This window comes from Nomascus leucogenys, chromosome 2 (genome assembly GCF_006542625.1).
Source record: "Nomascus leucogenys isolate Asia chromosome 2, Asia_NLE_v1, whole genome shotgun sequence".
NCBI classification, from domain to species: domain Eukaryota; kingdom Metazoa; phylum Chordata; class Mammalia; order Primates; family Hylobatidae; genus Nomascus; species Nomascus leucogenys.
The window spans coordinates 142545905-142565106 of NC_044382.1; the positions used below are offsets into that span (position 1 = coordinate 142545905).

Sequence of the window (19202 nt, forward strand, 5' to 3'; positions counted from 1 at the left end):
CTGGCTTGATATGGGGATTGAATGACTTCTGGGTCCATTTGTCGTGAACTTGTCCATAGTTACAACCTTAACAGCTCTGGAACCTAAAACCGGATTTGGGAGAGGGCACGCAGAGAGACTTCCTGGGCCTGGCTTCTCAATATGAGGCTTGCTCACAGAGGCAGGGACTCCCCAACCCCTGATGGGGAGCAGCCATCAGGGAAACTGTCAGGGAGAGGCTCAGTCATGCACACTCTGAATGGTAGTGCGTGTTGATTATCTCAGATTGCGGAACATTCATTTGGTACAAGTATATCTACCCTTTGTCCTATGTGACCATGTTCTGGAGCTGCCATTTCACACAAGGACTCCCGGTTGCCTACTTTCTGAAGATACATACTTTCTGTAAAATAGAGGACCATCAGCACATTTGGAGAATACATCACTTTAGTGCCATACCTTAAAAACGCTTTTCAGAAATAGCGAATTATGGATAGATCTTGACTATACATGTTTCTTTTCAAAAGATGCTTTAGGCTAACAGTAATCGTAACAATCTTAAAAATGTAGCAAAAATCAAAGTAACATTTGCATACTTTTTAAATTTCCAAGTGTATCTCTAAACCTGTTGTCTTATACTTAGAAGAAGATATATATTTAGCTTGGTCTTACATGCTCTACCTACTGACATGGTGTCCCAAGATGGATGGATCCCAAGAATTAAATAGAGCCTTTAAAACAAAAAATCTGTGTACCAGGCCTTATGCTAAGCACTTAACATGAATGAGCATTTAAATCAAGCCTCACAAAATCTCTTAGAACCTGTTCTTCATGGTGTTTGTTTCCTATAGATATGGAAACAGATGCACAGAGAGAATAAGTTGGCTAAAATGACATGGCTAAGAAAAGGCAGAGCCCAGCCTCTAGCCCCAGCACTCTGGATCCAGGGAAGTCTCCCTGAAATGTTTGTCTGCCATGCCATGCAGCCCCTCTGGGTGCAAGTTAACATTTGGGGTTGTTAATATTTAATCCATGCATAATAAATGTATCATTTGATGGTTCAATAAAGTATAATTAAAAACAGGCAGTAACAACCAGCCAGACACTGTGGCTCATACCTGTAATTCCAGCACTTTGGGAGGCCAAGACGGGTGGATCACCTGAAGTCAGGAGTTCAAGACGAGCCTGGATAATATGGTGAAAGCCCGTCTCTACTAATAATACAAAAAAAAAAATTTATTCAGGTGTGGTGGCGCATACCTATAATCCCAGCTCCTTGGGAGGCTGAGGCAGGAGAATCGCTTGAACCCGGGAGATGAAGGTTGCGGTGAGCCAAGATTGTGCCATTGCACTCCAGCCTGGGCAACAAGAGTGAAACTCCGTCTCGAGAAACAAAAACAAGCAAACAAAAAACCAGGAAGTAACATTAAAAACATTAACAATCTGACGGGAACTTAAAACAATGCAGGTTTTTTAAAAAAACTGTAATACTTTAAGTTGGCTCAAACCTACAGATAAAGGTGTAAATACAAATGCACACACGTGCTCACATTCATACCACATGGCTATTCACACGCACTCTACACACATGCACCAGTGTGGCCTTTGCACATCGTTTCTCTCACGTGGACACCTTCATGTGCTCATTCACATAGTCCAAAGCTCCTTACGCATTCACACACCATCCTCACACACGTTTGCACAACTCCTCACGTATTAATCCTTACTTGTGCACGCTCACACACGTGCACACAACCATCGTTTTACACTTCTACATTCATAAGTCCTTCCCAGACTTCTTATATTCACATCTTCCTTACACAGAGTCACTCCCTACACAAACACACACGCACACATACACACACTCTCTTAGAAGCCCTCCCCTTGTCCTCTGTGGACATGCAGCAGGGTGGCCCTTAGTCCAGGGACTTCAGAGAGGGGTTGCTGAGGGGTGAGTACAGAACTGAAAAGGCAGCTGCTATCCAAGTCCCCACATCTGGGGCCAAAATGTGAGTGGGGCTGGGGCAAGAGTGATGGCTACTAAGACAACAATTCTTTCAAAGTTGCTTGGATGTAAAACAGTTATTAAAGGAAATTGTTTAGTATATCATTTGGTATCAAAGCACACCGGGGCTGCAGAGACCCCTGACAGGAACTAAGAGGCTGTTGAGTGACAACGTCCACCTTGTGACCTTAGCAAGCCCAGCACCCAACTTCTGGCTTCCTTGCCTACAGCCTCTGCACCTCTATCACCTGTCCTTCCAATCCACCCCTACTCCCCAGTCCTCGGGGTCTGGCCCCCAGCCTCCATGGCACCATCCTCCATCCAGGCCCATGATTTTCCTCCTCCTTTCTGGTGGAGTTTCTACCTGCCTACCTTCCCTTCCCTCTTCTCCATGGAACCCCAAGCCTGCCCTTTGTTCCTTATGCTCACTTACAGGGTTTATTCAGGTTGATTTGAAGATCGTGGTGTTATTCTGCCTCCTGTAATACTGAAGGCATGGCTCTTTTGGAGGCGAGGGCTACGGATATGAGGAGGTTGGTTCTTGTCAATATCAAAGTTTTGAGGAAGAATGTAAGGTTTGAATTGTGATGGTCACCGTTATCCTAGCGCTCATTGGCGCTTAAGTTTATTTCCCTAAATGTGATAATGTTGTATAGAGTTTACTTCAGTATTAATTCCAGCAAATCTTTACATCGTATGAAAGTTTTTGAAATTTGCATTGTAATGGACAGGGAATCAGGAGACATCAAAATCTTACTATCACTTTAGGTTTGGGTATGTTGATGCAAGCGTTTGTTCAAGTTCACAAGCAATGGAAATGATGGCAGTGTCCAAGGAAAAGCTTTAGTGGCTAGAGAAAATGGGTTAATCAATGGTCTTATCTTGTGTTGGAGTGAGTAGGGAGGAGAAAAGTGTAAAATACAATGGTTTAGAACATTTGGTGAGAATAAGTACTATAGAACCTAAATTGCCATAGGTTACTAGTAGTAAACATTACGATAATATAATGACTTTAAATAAAATTCACCATTTAATCTTTCACATTTGAATTAAAAGTAGGAAAAATCTAGTCTAACAAGAATCAAGAAAAATTGACTCAGTTGGTCTTTTTGAAGCAGATCAAACAGAAATAGCGTATGTATCACAACCATTTAAGAGTCATTCTTCTGGATTTTAGGCAAAGCCACTTACACTGAACTCCTTTTAAAACATGGTTTGAGGTTTGCTATAGAGTAGCCTTTGGTTTTCTGTTCCTGCATTAGTTTGCTAAGGATAGTGGCCTCCAGCTCCGTCTATGTTCCTGCGAAGGATGTGATCTCATTCTTTTTTATGGCTGCATAGTATTCCATGGTGTATAGATACCACATTTTCTTTATTTTTTATTTTTTATTTTTTGAGACAGAGTCTCGCTGTCGCCCAGGCTGAAGTGCAGTGGCGCGATCTCGGCTCACTGCAGGCTCCGCCCCCGGGGGTTCACGCCATTCTCCTGCCTCAGCCTCCTGAGTAGCTGGGACTACAGGTGCCCGCCATCTTGCCTGGCTAATTTTTTGTATTTTTAGTAGAGATGGGGTTTCACTGTGTTAGCCAGGATGGTCTCGATCTCCTGACTTCGTGATCCGCCCGCCTCGGCCTCCCAAAGTGCTGGGATTATAGGCGTGAGCCACCGCGCCCGGCCCACATTTTCTTTATTTGGTGTATCATTGATGGGCATTTTAGGTTGATTCCGTCTCTTTGCTGTTGTGAATACTAATCAATGAATATGACATGTTCTTACTTAGAAGTGGGAGCTAAATGATGAGAAATAGACACAAAAAGGGGAACAACGCATACTGGGAAGTATTGGAGGTTGGAGGGTGGGAGGAGGGAGAGGATCAGGAAAAATAACGAATGAGTGCTAAGCTTGATACCTGGGTGATGAAACAATCTGTACAACAAACCCTCATGACACAAGTTTACCTGGTAACAAACCTGCTCAGAAGTTACCCCTGAACTTAAAATAAGAGTGAAAAAAATAGACATAAATATACTCCGTGGGCGGGTGGGGGGAAGCCTTTTCTGAATAATGTCCTTTCTGGTTTGATTAGCAACTAGAATTGTTATTGTTTTAATATTTTAAAATCTCCCTGTTTTTACACATTGTCATTGATTTGAAATGCTTAAAATTAAATAAATCATGACACATTTTTTAATGAATTCCTGTGAATCTATAAAAATGCTAAATATGTATAAACTTAATGAAAATGAAGAGATGCCCATTATTAATTTTTGGTTTCTTAAAAAGCAGATTGTAAAGTAGCATTTCTGTATATTTATGGATATACACAAATATCTATATGTTTGTAGTGGTCGTTCATACACAGTGAGATTGCCAGTGACATTTCTTTTTTATTTTTTCCTGGATTGTTTAATGTCTGTACAGTGAACATCTCTTTTTTTATAATCAGGAAAAATACAGAATATTGTTTTTAGTTAAAATTGGAAAAAAATTCTATAAGCAAAACATAAAGTTTCCATCCTTTGTTTTAATAAAGGAGATGGCAGACCTGTAATCCCAGCGCTTTGGGAGGCCAAGGCGGGTGGATCACGAGGTCAGGACATCGAGATCATCCTGGCTAACATGGTGAAACCCCGTCTGTACTAAAAAATACAAAAAATTAGCCAAGCGTGGTGGCAGGCACCTGTAGTTCCAGCTACTCAGGAGGCTGAGGCAGGAGAATGGCATGAACCTGGGAGGCGGAGCTTGCAGTGAGCCAAGATCGCGCCACTGCATTACAGCCTGGGCAACAGAGTGAGACTCCATCTCAAAAAAATAAAAATAAAGGAGATTGCAGAAACCCTGTTATGAATATATTCTTGGCAGGTTTTGCAATTTTTTATTTAATCTGGGATGACTGAGGGCATTTAAAACCTTTGTCTCTTGGTATGTTTCATTCTGAATCCTAAAAGGTATCAATAGTTTGATCAGGGCTATTTGATCAAGTTCCCAGGCTATTTGTGCGTGGTGCTCTACCTGTCTCAGTAACTTTTTACCGCACCTCTAAGCCAGAAGATAGACCTGACACTTTGACTTTAAAAGTGGCTTAGCTACGAATAACTTCATAAGTATTTATTTCCTTACAACTGGCTAACAGTGTCAGTGAGGTGAGGCCATCTGTGTTTGCTTATTGGTGCTTAAAGAAGTTAGGCTCCTACCTCCCCAGAGATTGAGAGACAGGGGCTCTATCTTTCTTAATGCTTACATTTCAAAGGGGTGACTCCCAGGTCCTTGAAAGACATCCCTGGGTTGTGAAAGTGGCAAGTGGCCGGGAGAAGATTTACATCTGAAAGGGACAAAGAAAGAATTGATCACTGAAAGTTTTCTAAAGTAAACGCTCTAAGATAGGGCAGGTCGAGGGCCTATAGTCCGCAAGAAACCTATCTGAACTGTGGTTAAGCAGAGGGTAATGTTAGTACCATTTTAGTCCTTATAATCAGAAAAAAAAAATCCATAATATCCTTTTCAGTCAAAATTGGAAAAATTCTATAAGCAAAACAGGAAGTTCTTGTCCTTAGTTTTAATAAAGGAGACGGTAGAAACCCCATCACAAATATGTTCTTTCAGGTTTTGTAGTTTATTTAGTCATTAATCTGTAATGAATGAGGGTATTTAAAGTCTTGATCTCAGTGTATCTTTCATTCTAAATCCTAAAAGGCATCAAAAATCTGATTAGGGCTATTTGAGTCAATAACAAAACTTTCCGAACTTTTTCATCTATGGTGCCCTATGTGTCTCAGTAATTTTCACTGCGCCCCTAAGCCAAAAGACATTCTTAACACCAGTAGTATGTCCCTAACCTTAAAAAGTGGTTTAGGTCCAAAAAACTTAACAATGCCATAACAACTTAGGAGCCTTTTGAAAAAAGTAATATAAGTGGTTTGGAAAAAATTATTTTTAATTAAACACAGTTACTTAGTATTTGGACATGTTTACCTGTTGAACACGGCACCTTTTCTCAAGACTTAAAATCAGATCAGACTCCAGAGCCGGGCGTGGTGGCGCAAGCCTGTAATCCCAGCTACTCCAGAGGCTAAGGCAGGAGAATACAGGAGGCAGAACCCCTGCTTGAACCCAGGAGGCAGAGGTTGCAGTGAGCCGAGATTGTACCACTGCACCCCAACCGGGGCAACAGAGTGAGAAGCTGTCTCAAAAAAAAAAAAATGAGACTCCAGTAGCCTCATATTTTTGTTCAATATTGATTTCACGTGGTACTTGCTTTTTAAAAAATCAGTTACTAAAACCCTGCTCCTCAAAGATAGGATGTGATTAAAGGGAATATATAATGATCTCATGTTGAAACTAAAATATCTCAAGCTACTTAGTCACACAGTGTTTGATAGATGTTGAGTATGACAGATATTTCTCTTGAAGACTTAAATTATCCTGGGAGTCCCTGTGAGTTCTGTTTTGCACCTTAGAGCACCCCGACACACTGCTTGAAATTTGTGAGCCTATACTTTGTATTCTCCCGCGTTCCTAGAAGTATACCTCAAGTGAAGAAAGATATTCCTCTGTCTTCCTTTTTTATTTTCTTCTTTTATCTGTATTCCTTCTTTCAGTGTTCAAACAATGTAGCAATTCAATGTGATAAAATGTTATTTCATCTATGCTGTTGATATTTCTGCCAACATATTGAATTCGTGTTATGTTACTTAGGGAAAATGAAGTAAGTGATATAGTGAGACATGTTGAAAATTAAGCAGTCACAACTGCCTGAGAATTGGCTGAAATCTGGTGAATTTATTGATCTAAGGTTTAGTTCTGTGATTAAAGTGATTAACAACAGACTGAAGCATCATTAGTCATTACATTGTAGTTGACATCTGTCTTTCTCATGACCACGTATAAATGGTCAATACTTTAAGATATCTAAAAATGGAAACTGGTGATTGTATCTGCACCTTCTTTTAGGTGTTTGCCCAACTATTGTGAACACGGTGGGGAGTGTTCCCAGTCCTGGAGCGCCTTTCATTGTAACTGTACGAACACTGGTTACAGAGGAGCTACTTGCCATAACTGTAAGCGGAACACATCTGCTTTTTCTTGCCCCTGTGCTGGTTTCTTTGTCCCATTTCCCTTTTCATTGCTGTGTGTATGTATATTAACAACCCAGCATCCAGCTGTTAATCCACATCTCATTTCATAAAGTAGTCAAGATAGCCTATAGAACTACATAATATGAAACAGGTGAGAAGACAGTAGGATACTTGGCAAAGGGAAAATACATATAGAAGATGAAAGGTAGCTAAGGGTTGAAAACTAATAAAATACAGAACGTGAATTTTGTTATCTTGTTCTGTTACTTGAATTGGGCCAGCATTTTGACACTAAACTTTCTAGAAGGCGCAGTACAAGTGGAAACATGCTCAGTTACCAAGTTCTTACTATTCATACAATTTAACAAAGAGATTCTCAGAAACAGCCCTGGTTGGACTGGGGTGGGGTGGTTTGTGGTGTGAAGATTCAGATATCCAATAGATACTAGATGCCGTAGTCTATTTGGATAGCTGTAACAGAATGCCACAGCCTAGTTGACTTACAAACTGCAGAAATGTATTTCTCACCATTCTGGAGGCTGAGAAGTTCAAGATCAGGATGCCAGCAGATTAGGTGAGGGTGTGCTTCCTGGTTCATAGACTTCCATCTTCTGTGTCCTCACATGGTGAAAGGGGTAAGAAATCTCTGGGAAATCTTTCACAAAGGCACTAAATCCCACTCACGAGGGCTTCACTCTCATGACCTAATCACTTCACTAATGCCCCACCTCCAAATACCACCATATTGGGGACTAGGTTTCAACATATGCGTTTTGAGGAGGCACAAACCTTCAGTCTGTTGTACTAGATAATCCTTATATTATCTTGCAACCTTATTTAATGAGGGTGATAAGGAAAAGGGTGGCAGATAATGATTAAATTATGGTGGTCGATAAATAGTTAATTTTATTCAATACTTTCTAAATGTCAGGTACTGATCTAGTATTTTATATGTCCTAACTCATTTAATTCTGATGATCACCCTAGTAGGTAAATACTATTATATGCAACTTACTTATAAAGAAATAGATATTAATCTGCTTGTTCAAGGCTACTTAAAATAGTTGAGGCAGAGTGAGAATGTGAACATGTGACATCATCTTCTAGAGCCTGGGATAACAACCAATATCCCTTTCTTCTGTATTACAAATCATGAATTATTTTTTCTGATGAAATGGCTTGCATGTGTTGTAAGGCCCATTTTATTTCATCATCCAGTCGTTCTGGTGTACAAATGGGAAGACCAAAATGCCCATTTTCCCCCAATTTTTTCCAATTATTATTGACATTTCTGAGCAACTGAACTCCTAGTATTACCTCCTATATCCTTGATTTAAGGTATGGGTATTAGATACAAAGCCATCGGTCTCACCACCCTTGGTCTATTACACTATACACTGCATTGTGCTCCTGCCAGTGTTGAGATTGGAATCCCGGGCTCCCAGCTCTGGGGGCCTGCGCAGAGGACCCTCAGAAGCCCTGATTCGGTGCTGGGGAAGACATCACCAAGAGAATCTCCCAGCTCTCCCACTGTTGCTGGAGTCATTCCTGGGCATGAATTGTGTATACTGAGGTGCCTCATAAGATTTTTATGAAGAATATTGGCTGGTAATAAAGCCACACCTCACCTGTACATGGAAGCCAACACCTCACCTGTACCCACATGCCACGTTATTTGACCCAGGACACCTAGCTAGTGGAGGGACAGTATATTTTAATTTTTTACATCCTCCATTATCCCCATGTAGTAACTAACTCAAAACAGAAAGCTATTCAGTGTTTTCACTGACTGTTCATTTTAATTGTTATCAATGACTGAATCTAAATATAAACCAAACAACTCTGAAGACAAAAATTAGATAATAAAGTTACTTTCATCTGTGACCCATGATTTGATACAATAATTGAGTTTAATTTATTAGGTTCTTGAGAAGACAGCTCTAATAGAGCTGAAGGGTTTTTGCCCATAACTATTCCGAGAAATGAAGCCAGAATGACAGTCTTGGTTATAGGGGAGGGGAGGAGATGGAGTTTGTTAAAAAGCCTTATTAGGAAATAATCATTAAACAGTCATGTTATAAAAAGTCAAGCCATACACATAAAAAAAAAAAAAAAAAAAAAAAAGTATAAAAAGTCAAGCCATACACATAAATCAGAAGTCCTTCCAAGTATTCTCATCCAATCCTTTTCCACAACCAGTTCCACCACAAAGTTATGATATTCTGCCAAACTCCTTCAAGGACTTTATGAACATATGCATGTGTACATAGAAATGTATAAACTAGTCATTTTTACATACTCACTTCAGTGCACAAAATGCAAATGTGACTGGAAAATGAACCATGCTTATATCTCTATCAGTGTGATATATAATAGGAACAAAATAAAACCGTCACACTGTGGAGAAGTGCAGAAGTAAATGATTGCTTGAAATTTTGGTAACATTGAACAAATTAGCCACAGTATTTCACGTTGTCTAAACACTCATTAACATAATTTTCAAAACTAAAATGGATTCAGGGACAAATATTCAGGGGATTATTTATTTCTTATTTTACAGAATAAAATGCTTAACAGAAGTTATCAGTATGTTTGGCCAAGTGTTCAATGAGAGGTTGCATTATACACAAGTGTATTAATATGAAATCTTGTACATGGCATATTTAGGATTATATAATTAAAAACATCCAAACATCCGATTATGGATCTAAACACATTGAAACCACTTGAGGGCATAGTTCATACAAGTATTTCTTCTGCTTTGAATTTTAATTATCTTGAGTTCTCATTACAGAGCATTGGTGGGAGTTTCTTTTGTAAATTACTCAAAATTATTGATGGACTTTGTGAATCCCATTTGTTTTATGAAAAAACATTTTATCTATAGTTAATTTTCTGTGAGAATAGTGTATAGTTATAACATGATTTAAAATGTTTCTATTGTATAATTATTGGCTAACAGCAGATTATTTAAGGAAATTAACACTGTTGTGCTTCAGACCTTCGGTTATCACAAGGTGCTACTAGAATTTCCAAAATGTGTGCCGCAAGATAATTTATGACATTATACTTATAAAGCTTCAACATTTAAACACCTACCTTCTCTTTCCTTCTTCTTCATAATGTCAAAGTAGCTGAATTTTGATTTTGACCAAGTAATCTCATTTTCCTTTAGTAATTAAAAAAGTCATAAAATCAACCTCACTTTTTTGTTATCACATCACTTTCATCCATATTAATTTTAAAAAAGAATGAGTTTTGTTTTAAAGTAAGTTTTGCCTTTTCTCCTGGTCAGTAATGTACATGTTAAATTTCAAGATTTGCAGTATTTCGTGTCCAAATTTAAAGTTAAGAGATTCATTTCATGCTATTCCATTAATGATGATTTTTTTTTAAAGCTATCTATGAGCAGTCATGTGAAGCCTATAAGCACAGAGGAAATACTTCAGGGTTTTACTATATAGATTCAGATGGAAGTGGTCCCCTGGAACCATTTCTTCTATATTGCAATATGACCGGTGAGTTAATCAGCTTTTATTTTATGTTAAATTTGCATACATGTTTTAAATAGGCAAAATTAAAATGAAATAAGCAGAACGTTGACCTAATTTGCAACTTGATTAAAATGTGTATTGTTCCTTAGAAGAACTGAACATAAATCTTAAAAAAAAATTAAATGGTAATGATTTTAAATGTCTTTTAATGCATGTGGCATCTGTGTAAAACATCTAATAATAAATGTTTCCAATTATGTCCCCAAACAAAAAGGATAGACTATTTCTGGGAGAAGATTGATACATGTAAAAGCTTTGAAGAATATTTACTTTTTAAATGTATATAAGCGTAGAGTTTACGTCTTCTTGTATTCTTACATAAATTTACATAGAAATTAATAAACATGGAAATATGTTTGATTAAATTCAACATTCATCCATAATTTAAAACACTGAACAAATTACCAATAGAAGGAAGTTTCCTTATTTTGATAAAGACCAGAAAACTTTACACCATATATTAGTTTATAGTGGAATTTGAAAATTTTTCCCATTACCAGCATTAATACCATCCTCGTCACCATTGTATTGGAGGTCCTAGACAGTGCAATAAAGCAAGAGAAAGAAATGAAAAATATAAATATTAGGGGAAAAAAGACTAAGATTCTCACTATTCATAGATAATCAGGTTATGTATTAAAATACTCTAAACAATTTACAGATAAACTATTAGGATTGTCATTGAACAACAAACATAAAGTTAATTTTATTTTTGTATAGCAGCAATAAAAATTAGAAAATAAACTTTTAGGAGATCATATTTGCAATAGCATAAAAAACCTCAAATACATGGTAGTAAATCTAATGAAAGATGTACAAGGTTACTACACAGATAATTATAAAACGCCCTTTAGATGAACTAATATCCTAAATAAATGGAGAAATATAAAATGTTCATTGGTCACGCCTGTAATCCCAGCACTTTGGGAGGCTGAGGTGGGCAGATCATGAGGTTAAGAGATGGAGACCATCCTGGCCAACATGGTGAAATCTCATCTCTACTAAAAATACAAAAATTAGCTGAGCATGGTGGCACGCGCTTGCAGTCCCAGCCACTCAGGAGGCTGAGGCAAGAAAATTACTTGAACCTGGGAGGTGGAGGTTGCCCTGAGCCGAGATTGTGCCACTGCACTTCAGCCTGGTGACAGAAAAAAAAATGTTCATTAATTAGAAGACTCAATATTGTATAATATCACTTCTTCCAAACTAGATATTGATTCAGTGCAAACCTAAATTAAAATTTAAGCAGGGTGTTTGTTTGTAGGTTGGTGCAATTATTTTGGTGAAAATCAACAAGCATATTCTAAAATTCATGAGTAAATATGAAGAGGCAAGAAGAAGCAAGTCAGCCAGTCTTGAAGAACAAATTTGAAGGATTCAACTGTACTAGATATAGGCATTATACTGATAGGCTCTGTAAAGCTGTATACAGCTGTCACAAAAAGAAACGAATAAACCAATAAAAACAAAATAGAGAATTTATAAACAGACTCACTCATATATGGATAATTGATTTATTGCCAAGGTGGCATTGATATGTAATGAAGGAAAGTTGGTCTTTTCAACCAGTAGTACTGATGGAAATTTGTACGTAAATGTCAGTAAAAGGAGTATTGATCTCTTCCTCATCAAACACACACACAAGATAGATTCTAGATGAACTGTGCTGTCCAACATGGTGGCCACTAGCGAGTGCCTATTTAAATTCTAATTTAATTAAAATTAATTACAAAACAAAATGATTGCATTTAAAAAATTTAAACTTAAATTTAAAAATTTAACTAAAATAGGATTAAATTACAGCCGGGTGCAGTGGCTCACACCTGTAATCCCAGCACTTTGGGAAGCCAAGGCGGGGGCATCATTTGAGCCCAGGAGTTCGAGCCCAGGCTGGGCAACATAGTGAGACCCCATCTCTATTTTTCTATTCTTAAGTTTACTTTGTCAGTCGCCCTGGCTGCATTGTAACTGCTTAATAGCCTCCCAGGGCTAGTGTGGAATGTATCATTGTAGATGTAAAACCTTATCATTTGCTGAAAGTTACATTGAACAGTGTTAGAAGTCAGTATTTTATGGAGCAAAACCAAAGGAAAAGGGCAATATTATTATACATTGAGGTAGAGGGTGTTGCTTAACACATTTGGTGCTTAAAATTGGAGAATGTATCTTTCAGGCAGAGGAAACAGAAAGTACCAAGTTCTGAGACAGATGATCTTACCACATGTGTTCATAAAACAGCAACAAAGCTAGGATAGCAGGAGTATGGTGAGTAAGTGGGGAGTAGGAAGAGAGGAGAGAGGCAAGTTGGGTGGGGAGGGGAAGAGTATGGGCTTCATGACAATGTTGTCAGACCTTTGGTTTTTTACTCTGAAATGAGATGAGAAGACACTGAGGAGTTTTAAGAAACAGTGGGATGCAATCTGACTTCCTTTAGTTGGATTGCAACTGCTCCTGGGTTGGGGAATGCTTCTTCAGGAGCATGGGTGGAAAGGAGTGAGGAGACCGTGCATATTGTATTTTGTAAGAGTTGGGAGACCATTTCAAGTAATGCGAAAATCCAGGACTGATTGTACCAGATAATAGCACTGTAGATGGAGGAAAGGTGTTAGATTTTTCTCTTTGCATACCTATGAGGTGTGAGAAAACAAAAAGCCAAAAATAACAACACAGTTTTTGCCCTGGGTAATTGAGTGTTTGAATTGTCATTGTTTAAGATGTGATCAGAAAAGGTTTAAGGTGAAAGATCATAAGCTCTGTTTTACACATTTTTTTTTTAGTTTGAGATGTCTGTTTTTCCACGTTCAAACAAGATTCTGAGGAGGCATTTGAATATGGGAGCAACCGCTTCCTTATACTAATGAATGTTTAGTTCTAAAAACTGCAGGTGGTGGCAAACTCTGTGCCAACACATATTTTGGCAGAAATTGCTATAAATTTGTATCTTCAAAGGTTTTTCATTTAACACAACTTGGTAGCTTCCATTTGTCTCACAACCATTGAGGACATTGCTCCATACACCAAAACAGCCCAAAACAAATGGTGGTTCCTGCATATGTGTCTTCTCAATGAAGCTCTCCTGCCTGTACAGTACGAATGCCCAGACAGCACTGCAGGTGGTTCTCATCCAGTGCAACCACTGAGTTGGGCCAATGGAAATAATATCATCATGGATCTTCCAAATGATTCTTATGTGTACTTAGGTTTGGGAATCACTGTTTTAGACTTCGTGGTTCTCAAACTTTAGTATGCACTGGCAACTCTGGTATGTGAGAATTAAACATAACAAATGTGAGAGGACTTTACAGAGAAAAAAAGAGAAGGCTTTACAAGTGTAAGATACGAATTCCAGTGCCAAAATGTTTTATTATTTTTTTTCCAGCTTGGATAGGTTGGATTGTGAGTGACATTTATGTAACCATCCACCACTACAAACCTGTAAATTGTATGTTCCCATAAATGCATCCGGAGCTATACACATACACGTGTTATAGGAAGTTTCATTCTGAAATTAGACAGCAGTAGGTTGATAAATATCTTTAGTCTTTGAAGCTTTAAGAAGCACGCATACACACACACACACACACACACACACACACACACACCATCCATTCTCATTGTTTGCAGTCATTATGTTCCGTAAAGTAACCAGGAACACTGGATTGGAAAACACTGAACAAATTACTCCTGGGGGGAAGCACCGTAAGATTAGTTTCCTGCAAGCCTCTGGTCACAACGGTCTCATCCACCAATCAATACATAATCTTGTTTTATGTGTGTTTCAGGTTAAAGACACCTTATTTAATACATACTGTTGATTCATTAACATTGAGCTCATGGCCAAGAGCACTTTAGCTCACGCCTGAGCAAAGCTTATCTAACATACGTGTTTTCTTTCCAAGGCTCACTGCATGCAGCCTTCTGTGCTTAGGAACACTCGACAACCTTTCTGGGAGTGGGGGACATTTTAGACAGCAAAATCACCAACCAGTAGCACAAAAATGCAAAAAATGTGGCACTTAATAGACTACAAATGAGACATTTGTTTATAGTATGAGAGCTGAAACAAGAAAACAATGTTTCCTTGTTCAGGTCTAACGGCGTATGTGAATGTCAGGCAGGCCAAATTTTTGCAGCTCTGTATGTGTTCACAAATGACAGTGAAAGCATTGGAGTTACAAATAAATTTTAGCAAGCAGGCAAATTCACAAATAACGAGAATCTGTGTGTAGTGAGTATCTATTATATATCTATATCTTATGTTTATTATGGGTAATAATTTAGTAATTTATAGGCCATATGTATTTTTATTATCTAAAAGATAATGAAATTATCAATTTTATTTTATTGAATGTATTGTTTAAATTAAATCAACATTTACTTTTTTATATTATGTAGCAAATTAATGTACCTTATTATAGAAGATATATCTTTGATAAATTATTTGGGGAAAAATTGTAGTTAAGACTAAACAATTCTCAGAGACCTGAAGAGTGTGTATGTGTGTGTGTGGAGAGAGAGAGAGAGAACAAATTCCATGTTTTAGGAGCTTAGATTTTGAAATGAGGTCAGATGGGTCATAGGTCCCAAAGAGGAGAGAAATGAAAGAAAAAAAAAAAGACCGGAGTCACTGGAAGTATGCAGAGATTGAAGGTGCTTCATTCAGCAAGATTATTTAAAAGTATTGATGAAAAAGAGGACGTTCAGAAAGTTTAAAGCCACGTGGATAGCAAGATGTTCAGAAACACAGATACCCAGAGACAGCTAAATGTCTCCAGTAGCTCTGGAATATTGGAACATATTCAAACAAAAGTGACAACCCCAGAGTATTGCAACGCAGTTAGAAATACATGTTACTACTTGAAACTTTCCTTATTGATCTGGTTTTGCAAATGAGGAAGCCAAGAATGGGGGAGGTTAAGTGTGGGAGGTATAGCTTGAAACTCTCCTTATTGATCTGGTTTTGCAAATAAGGAAACCAAGGTTCAGGGAGGTTAAGTGTAGCAGGGTGAAAATATTGGTAGGAATAGATCAAGCACTGGTCTCTTTTCTCATCGCCTGAAAGTTTTTCCACTAGGAAGGGTTACCTTCTATCAATGTTTCATTGCTTGCAACCAATAACATATCTTCTAGTTACATAGATCAGGTATAATGACTGCTGAAAATAAGACAAAATGCTGAATCACCAACATGCAAATATGTGTCTTGTTAAAAAATCCAGTTATTAGTCTAGAACTGGTGTCAAATGATTCCACATGTATTAAAATACCTCTAAGCATTATAAGCTAAAATACACAAAAAAATCTCTATTTTGAATGGATAATTTCTTAAACGATGTTAAAAGCTGAAATTTCTTTGTAAACAGTTTTCCAAACATAATTTAAAAATAATTAGTTAGAATAAGGTGAATCCCAGGGGCTGTCCCTATTGCTTTTTCTTTTCTTTTCTTTTTTTCTTTGAGACCAAGTTTCATTCTTGTTGCCCAGGCTGGAGTGCAATGGCACGATCTCGGCTCATCTAAATCTTCACCTCTCAGGTTCAAGCATTTCTCCTGCCTCAGCCTCCCGAGTAGCTGGGATTACAGGCATGCACCACCACGCCCAGCTAATTTTGTATTTTTCGTAGAGATGGGGTTTCTCCATGTTGGTCAGGCTGGTCTCGAACTCCCAACCTCGGGTGATCCGCCTGCCTCAGCCTCCCAAAGTGCTGGGATTCCAGGCATGAGCCACTGCGCCCAGCCTTCATTGCTTTTTCTATAATGAAATTGTTTTGTGTTCACGAAGTTTCTCGTTATCAAACATTGCAGTGTAAGGATGATTGTTCCAGAGGGGAGAAATTGATGAGTGCCAGAACAGAGACTTTCAGGTTCTTCTAAAAGTGAAAACTCTATGGGTTAAACTCACCTCTTCTCATGGCCCCATTACCGAAACTCCTGGGTTTTGTTTCCCTGACTCAGTAAGTTTAGAACCCAAGGCCTGGGTGTCTGCATTATTAACAAGTGCCCCAGGTGATTCTGAGATAGGAGCTCCAGAGACCATTTCAGGAGAAAGCTGGAGAGCATAAGACTTATAATAGCATAACTATTTTTACTTTAGAGATTTCAATAATAAAGGCCTTCTTAACAGCTATGAGGGTTAATACATAACTGTCCATTATTCAAATGCAGTCTAATTTACATCGAGCTTTGCTCCAGAAGGCTGGCTGTCTCCCCTCCTGTCTCCTCTGCTTTCCTTAAGACAGCACTTCCTACCTGCTCTTAGGGTCTTTATCGCATCTATCACCTTCAGCTATTCAGCATGAAGCAACACAAGCTTTGCAACTGTATTGCTTAAACTGCATGTTTTCTCTTTGCACTGTTATCACACTAAAAAATAGCAGCCGGCCTAAGGTAAATCAAGTTCTTAATTACTCAGTTGCTTTATTTACAAATATTGAAATCTCTTCAGGGAAAGACGTGAGTAGACCCAAACTACCATTCGATGTAGATTTTCTGCCTATTTCAGCTACCTCTTATTCATTTCCCTGTCTCCTTACCCTACCACTCTTTTTGCATTTAGTAAAAGATAATTTGTAATAAAGTAAAATCATGATTCTCATACAGATATGAAAATAAAAGTTAAAAAGTTTTAAAGATTTTTAAAATGCATTATTAATGAAGAAATTGGAAAGATATTACAACCAGTTCAAAGGAGAATCCAAAGAAAAGACATATCTACACATTAGGAACACGGAAACAAATGTGCATATGGAGGCAACACTGGATTCATCCATGGTAGAGGAGGGAAGTCACTAGAACCTCAACCAGGTAGAAGTTGCTTGTCTACAGACAAGACAAGAATTATTTGTTGTAAGGAAACAGTGCCTTTAATTCTAGACAAAGACAAAAAAAAAAGAAAAAAAAAGTCTGGCAACCTACATTAAAGGATGATTAAATGTGTCTTGGAAGTTAGAGATAGTGAATTGCTCTGAAGAGATTTAAAGGCTTATCTCCCCCAGATGCATTTGCTTATTTTCTAAGAGTAATAAAAACCTAAGGACCTGTACCTTCTCTCCTCTAAAGAAAATTTGTGACATTCCAGAGCCAAAGTCTCTCTATCACTCTATGGAGGGAAGGAGGAGAGAGTGTGCCAGGCACCCTCTGTAAGTCCAAGCCTCATAATTTTGTGATCGTCCTCTTGTGGTACAACTCCCATAGGCACAGCTCTATCTAGCACTCACTGCATCTGCAGGTGGGAAATTGAGGTATGAGGGATTGATGCTGATGAGATTCTGTATGAGCGAATGGTCCCTGATTCGGAGGTCCTCTGTGTCTGTTAGTATAGATTAGACAGGTAGGTAGGTAGTAGATAGATCAATAAACAGATAGATATAATCTGTGTATTGGCAAGATAACTCCTTAACTTGCAAGTAGGGTAACATCTCAGGGCCCATCACAGTTTCAGATTTAACATTATTTAGCAATTCTATTAGTTATCTACAATTTATAGAATTATGTAGCAGCTCAAAGCAACAAACATGTCAGAGCCACCGCAGCATCTGAATCACATAACCTAGGAGGTTGTGCTCTAATCTAGACAATGCATTGTTTTTATTCATTCATTTGTTTTTTTCCCTCGTTTCTTCAACAAATGTCTTCTGCATTTTCTATCAAGCCTTGTGCTATGTGCTGGAGATACCATTGTTACCAGAGCAGCAACTATTGCTATTCTCATAGAGCTTGCAGACTGGTAGGAAAGACCAATAAAGTCAACCACAAAGTATTGAATTACAAATTGTGATGAAGTCCACATCTTTTACCGCTCTTATTCCTAAATAGGCGTTTGTAGAAACTTCAGATCACTCATTCATGCCTGAAAGAACAGTAAAGAGGCTCTAATTTGAGACTTTTCAGAGATTTCCAGATTAATGAAGCACGTGAGGTTTGGAACCTGGCTTTTAAGGCACCTATCTCCGTTGCTCAAAATCTATTGTGACAATTTCATAGTGTCTGCTCTGCCCTGGAAATCTAGATGGCCTGATAAGTGTGGCGTCTGTTTAACATCATACCTTGTAGTGCTTTTTATTAGAGAATAAAATCACTTACAGGGACTATCATAATATTGAAATATTTTAGGATTTCAAAAGGAAACGTTTTTATGAGCTACTCTTTAATGGTTGCCATGCACTATGGCCTTGAATCTCTTGAAGCACCTTTAAACACCTTTAGAATCAGGTGTTAATTGTGACCCAGTGGATGCTAAACTACAGGGAAGACTCCCTCAGTGTGATCCAGAAGGGAAAGAGACAAAGGCTTCAAGCAGGCATATTGTGCACCTCTCTTGGTAGCTAGCTGCTTCTTGCATGCCATTGATTTACCACAAGAAAAGGTGAATAGTTTTTTTGAACAAAAGATACAGAGTCCAACAGTGGCTAGGCTGTCAGATTTGTCTAGTTAATAATAACCTTAAACTTCCAATAGCCAAGGTTGAGTTGGCTGAAATTACAGAATTTCAGACCTGGTTCTCCCAATTTAATTTCCAAATTTGGAAATGGAGGCTCAGATTTTACCTGAGTTTCCTAAGGGCACAAGATCTATGCCAGATCTGCAACTCAGA

The 19202-nt window shown here is 38.2% G+C and overlaps 1 protein-coding gene across 4 annotated transcripts in view; it reads left to right on the top strand.

Moving 5' to 3' along the window:
- Window positions 1-19202, top strand: part of CNTNAP4 (contactin associated protein like 4) — a 334483-nt gene that overhangs the window by 237798 nt on the left and 77483 nt on the right. For all 4 annotated transcript variants that reach the window (XM_030819122.1, XM_030819116.1, XM_003259972.4 and 1 more), the window contains 2 exons: window positions 6933-7039; window positions 10456-10575. In XM_030819122.1, coding sequence (XP_030674982.1) covers window positions 6933-7039; window positions 10456-10575 — 227 coding nt within the window. The remainder of the gene's footprint in view (window positions 1-6932; window positions 7040-10455; window positions 10576-19202) is intronic.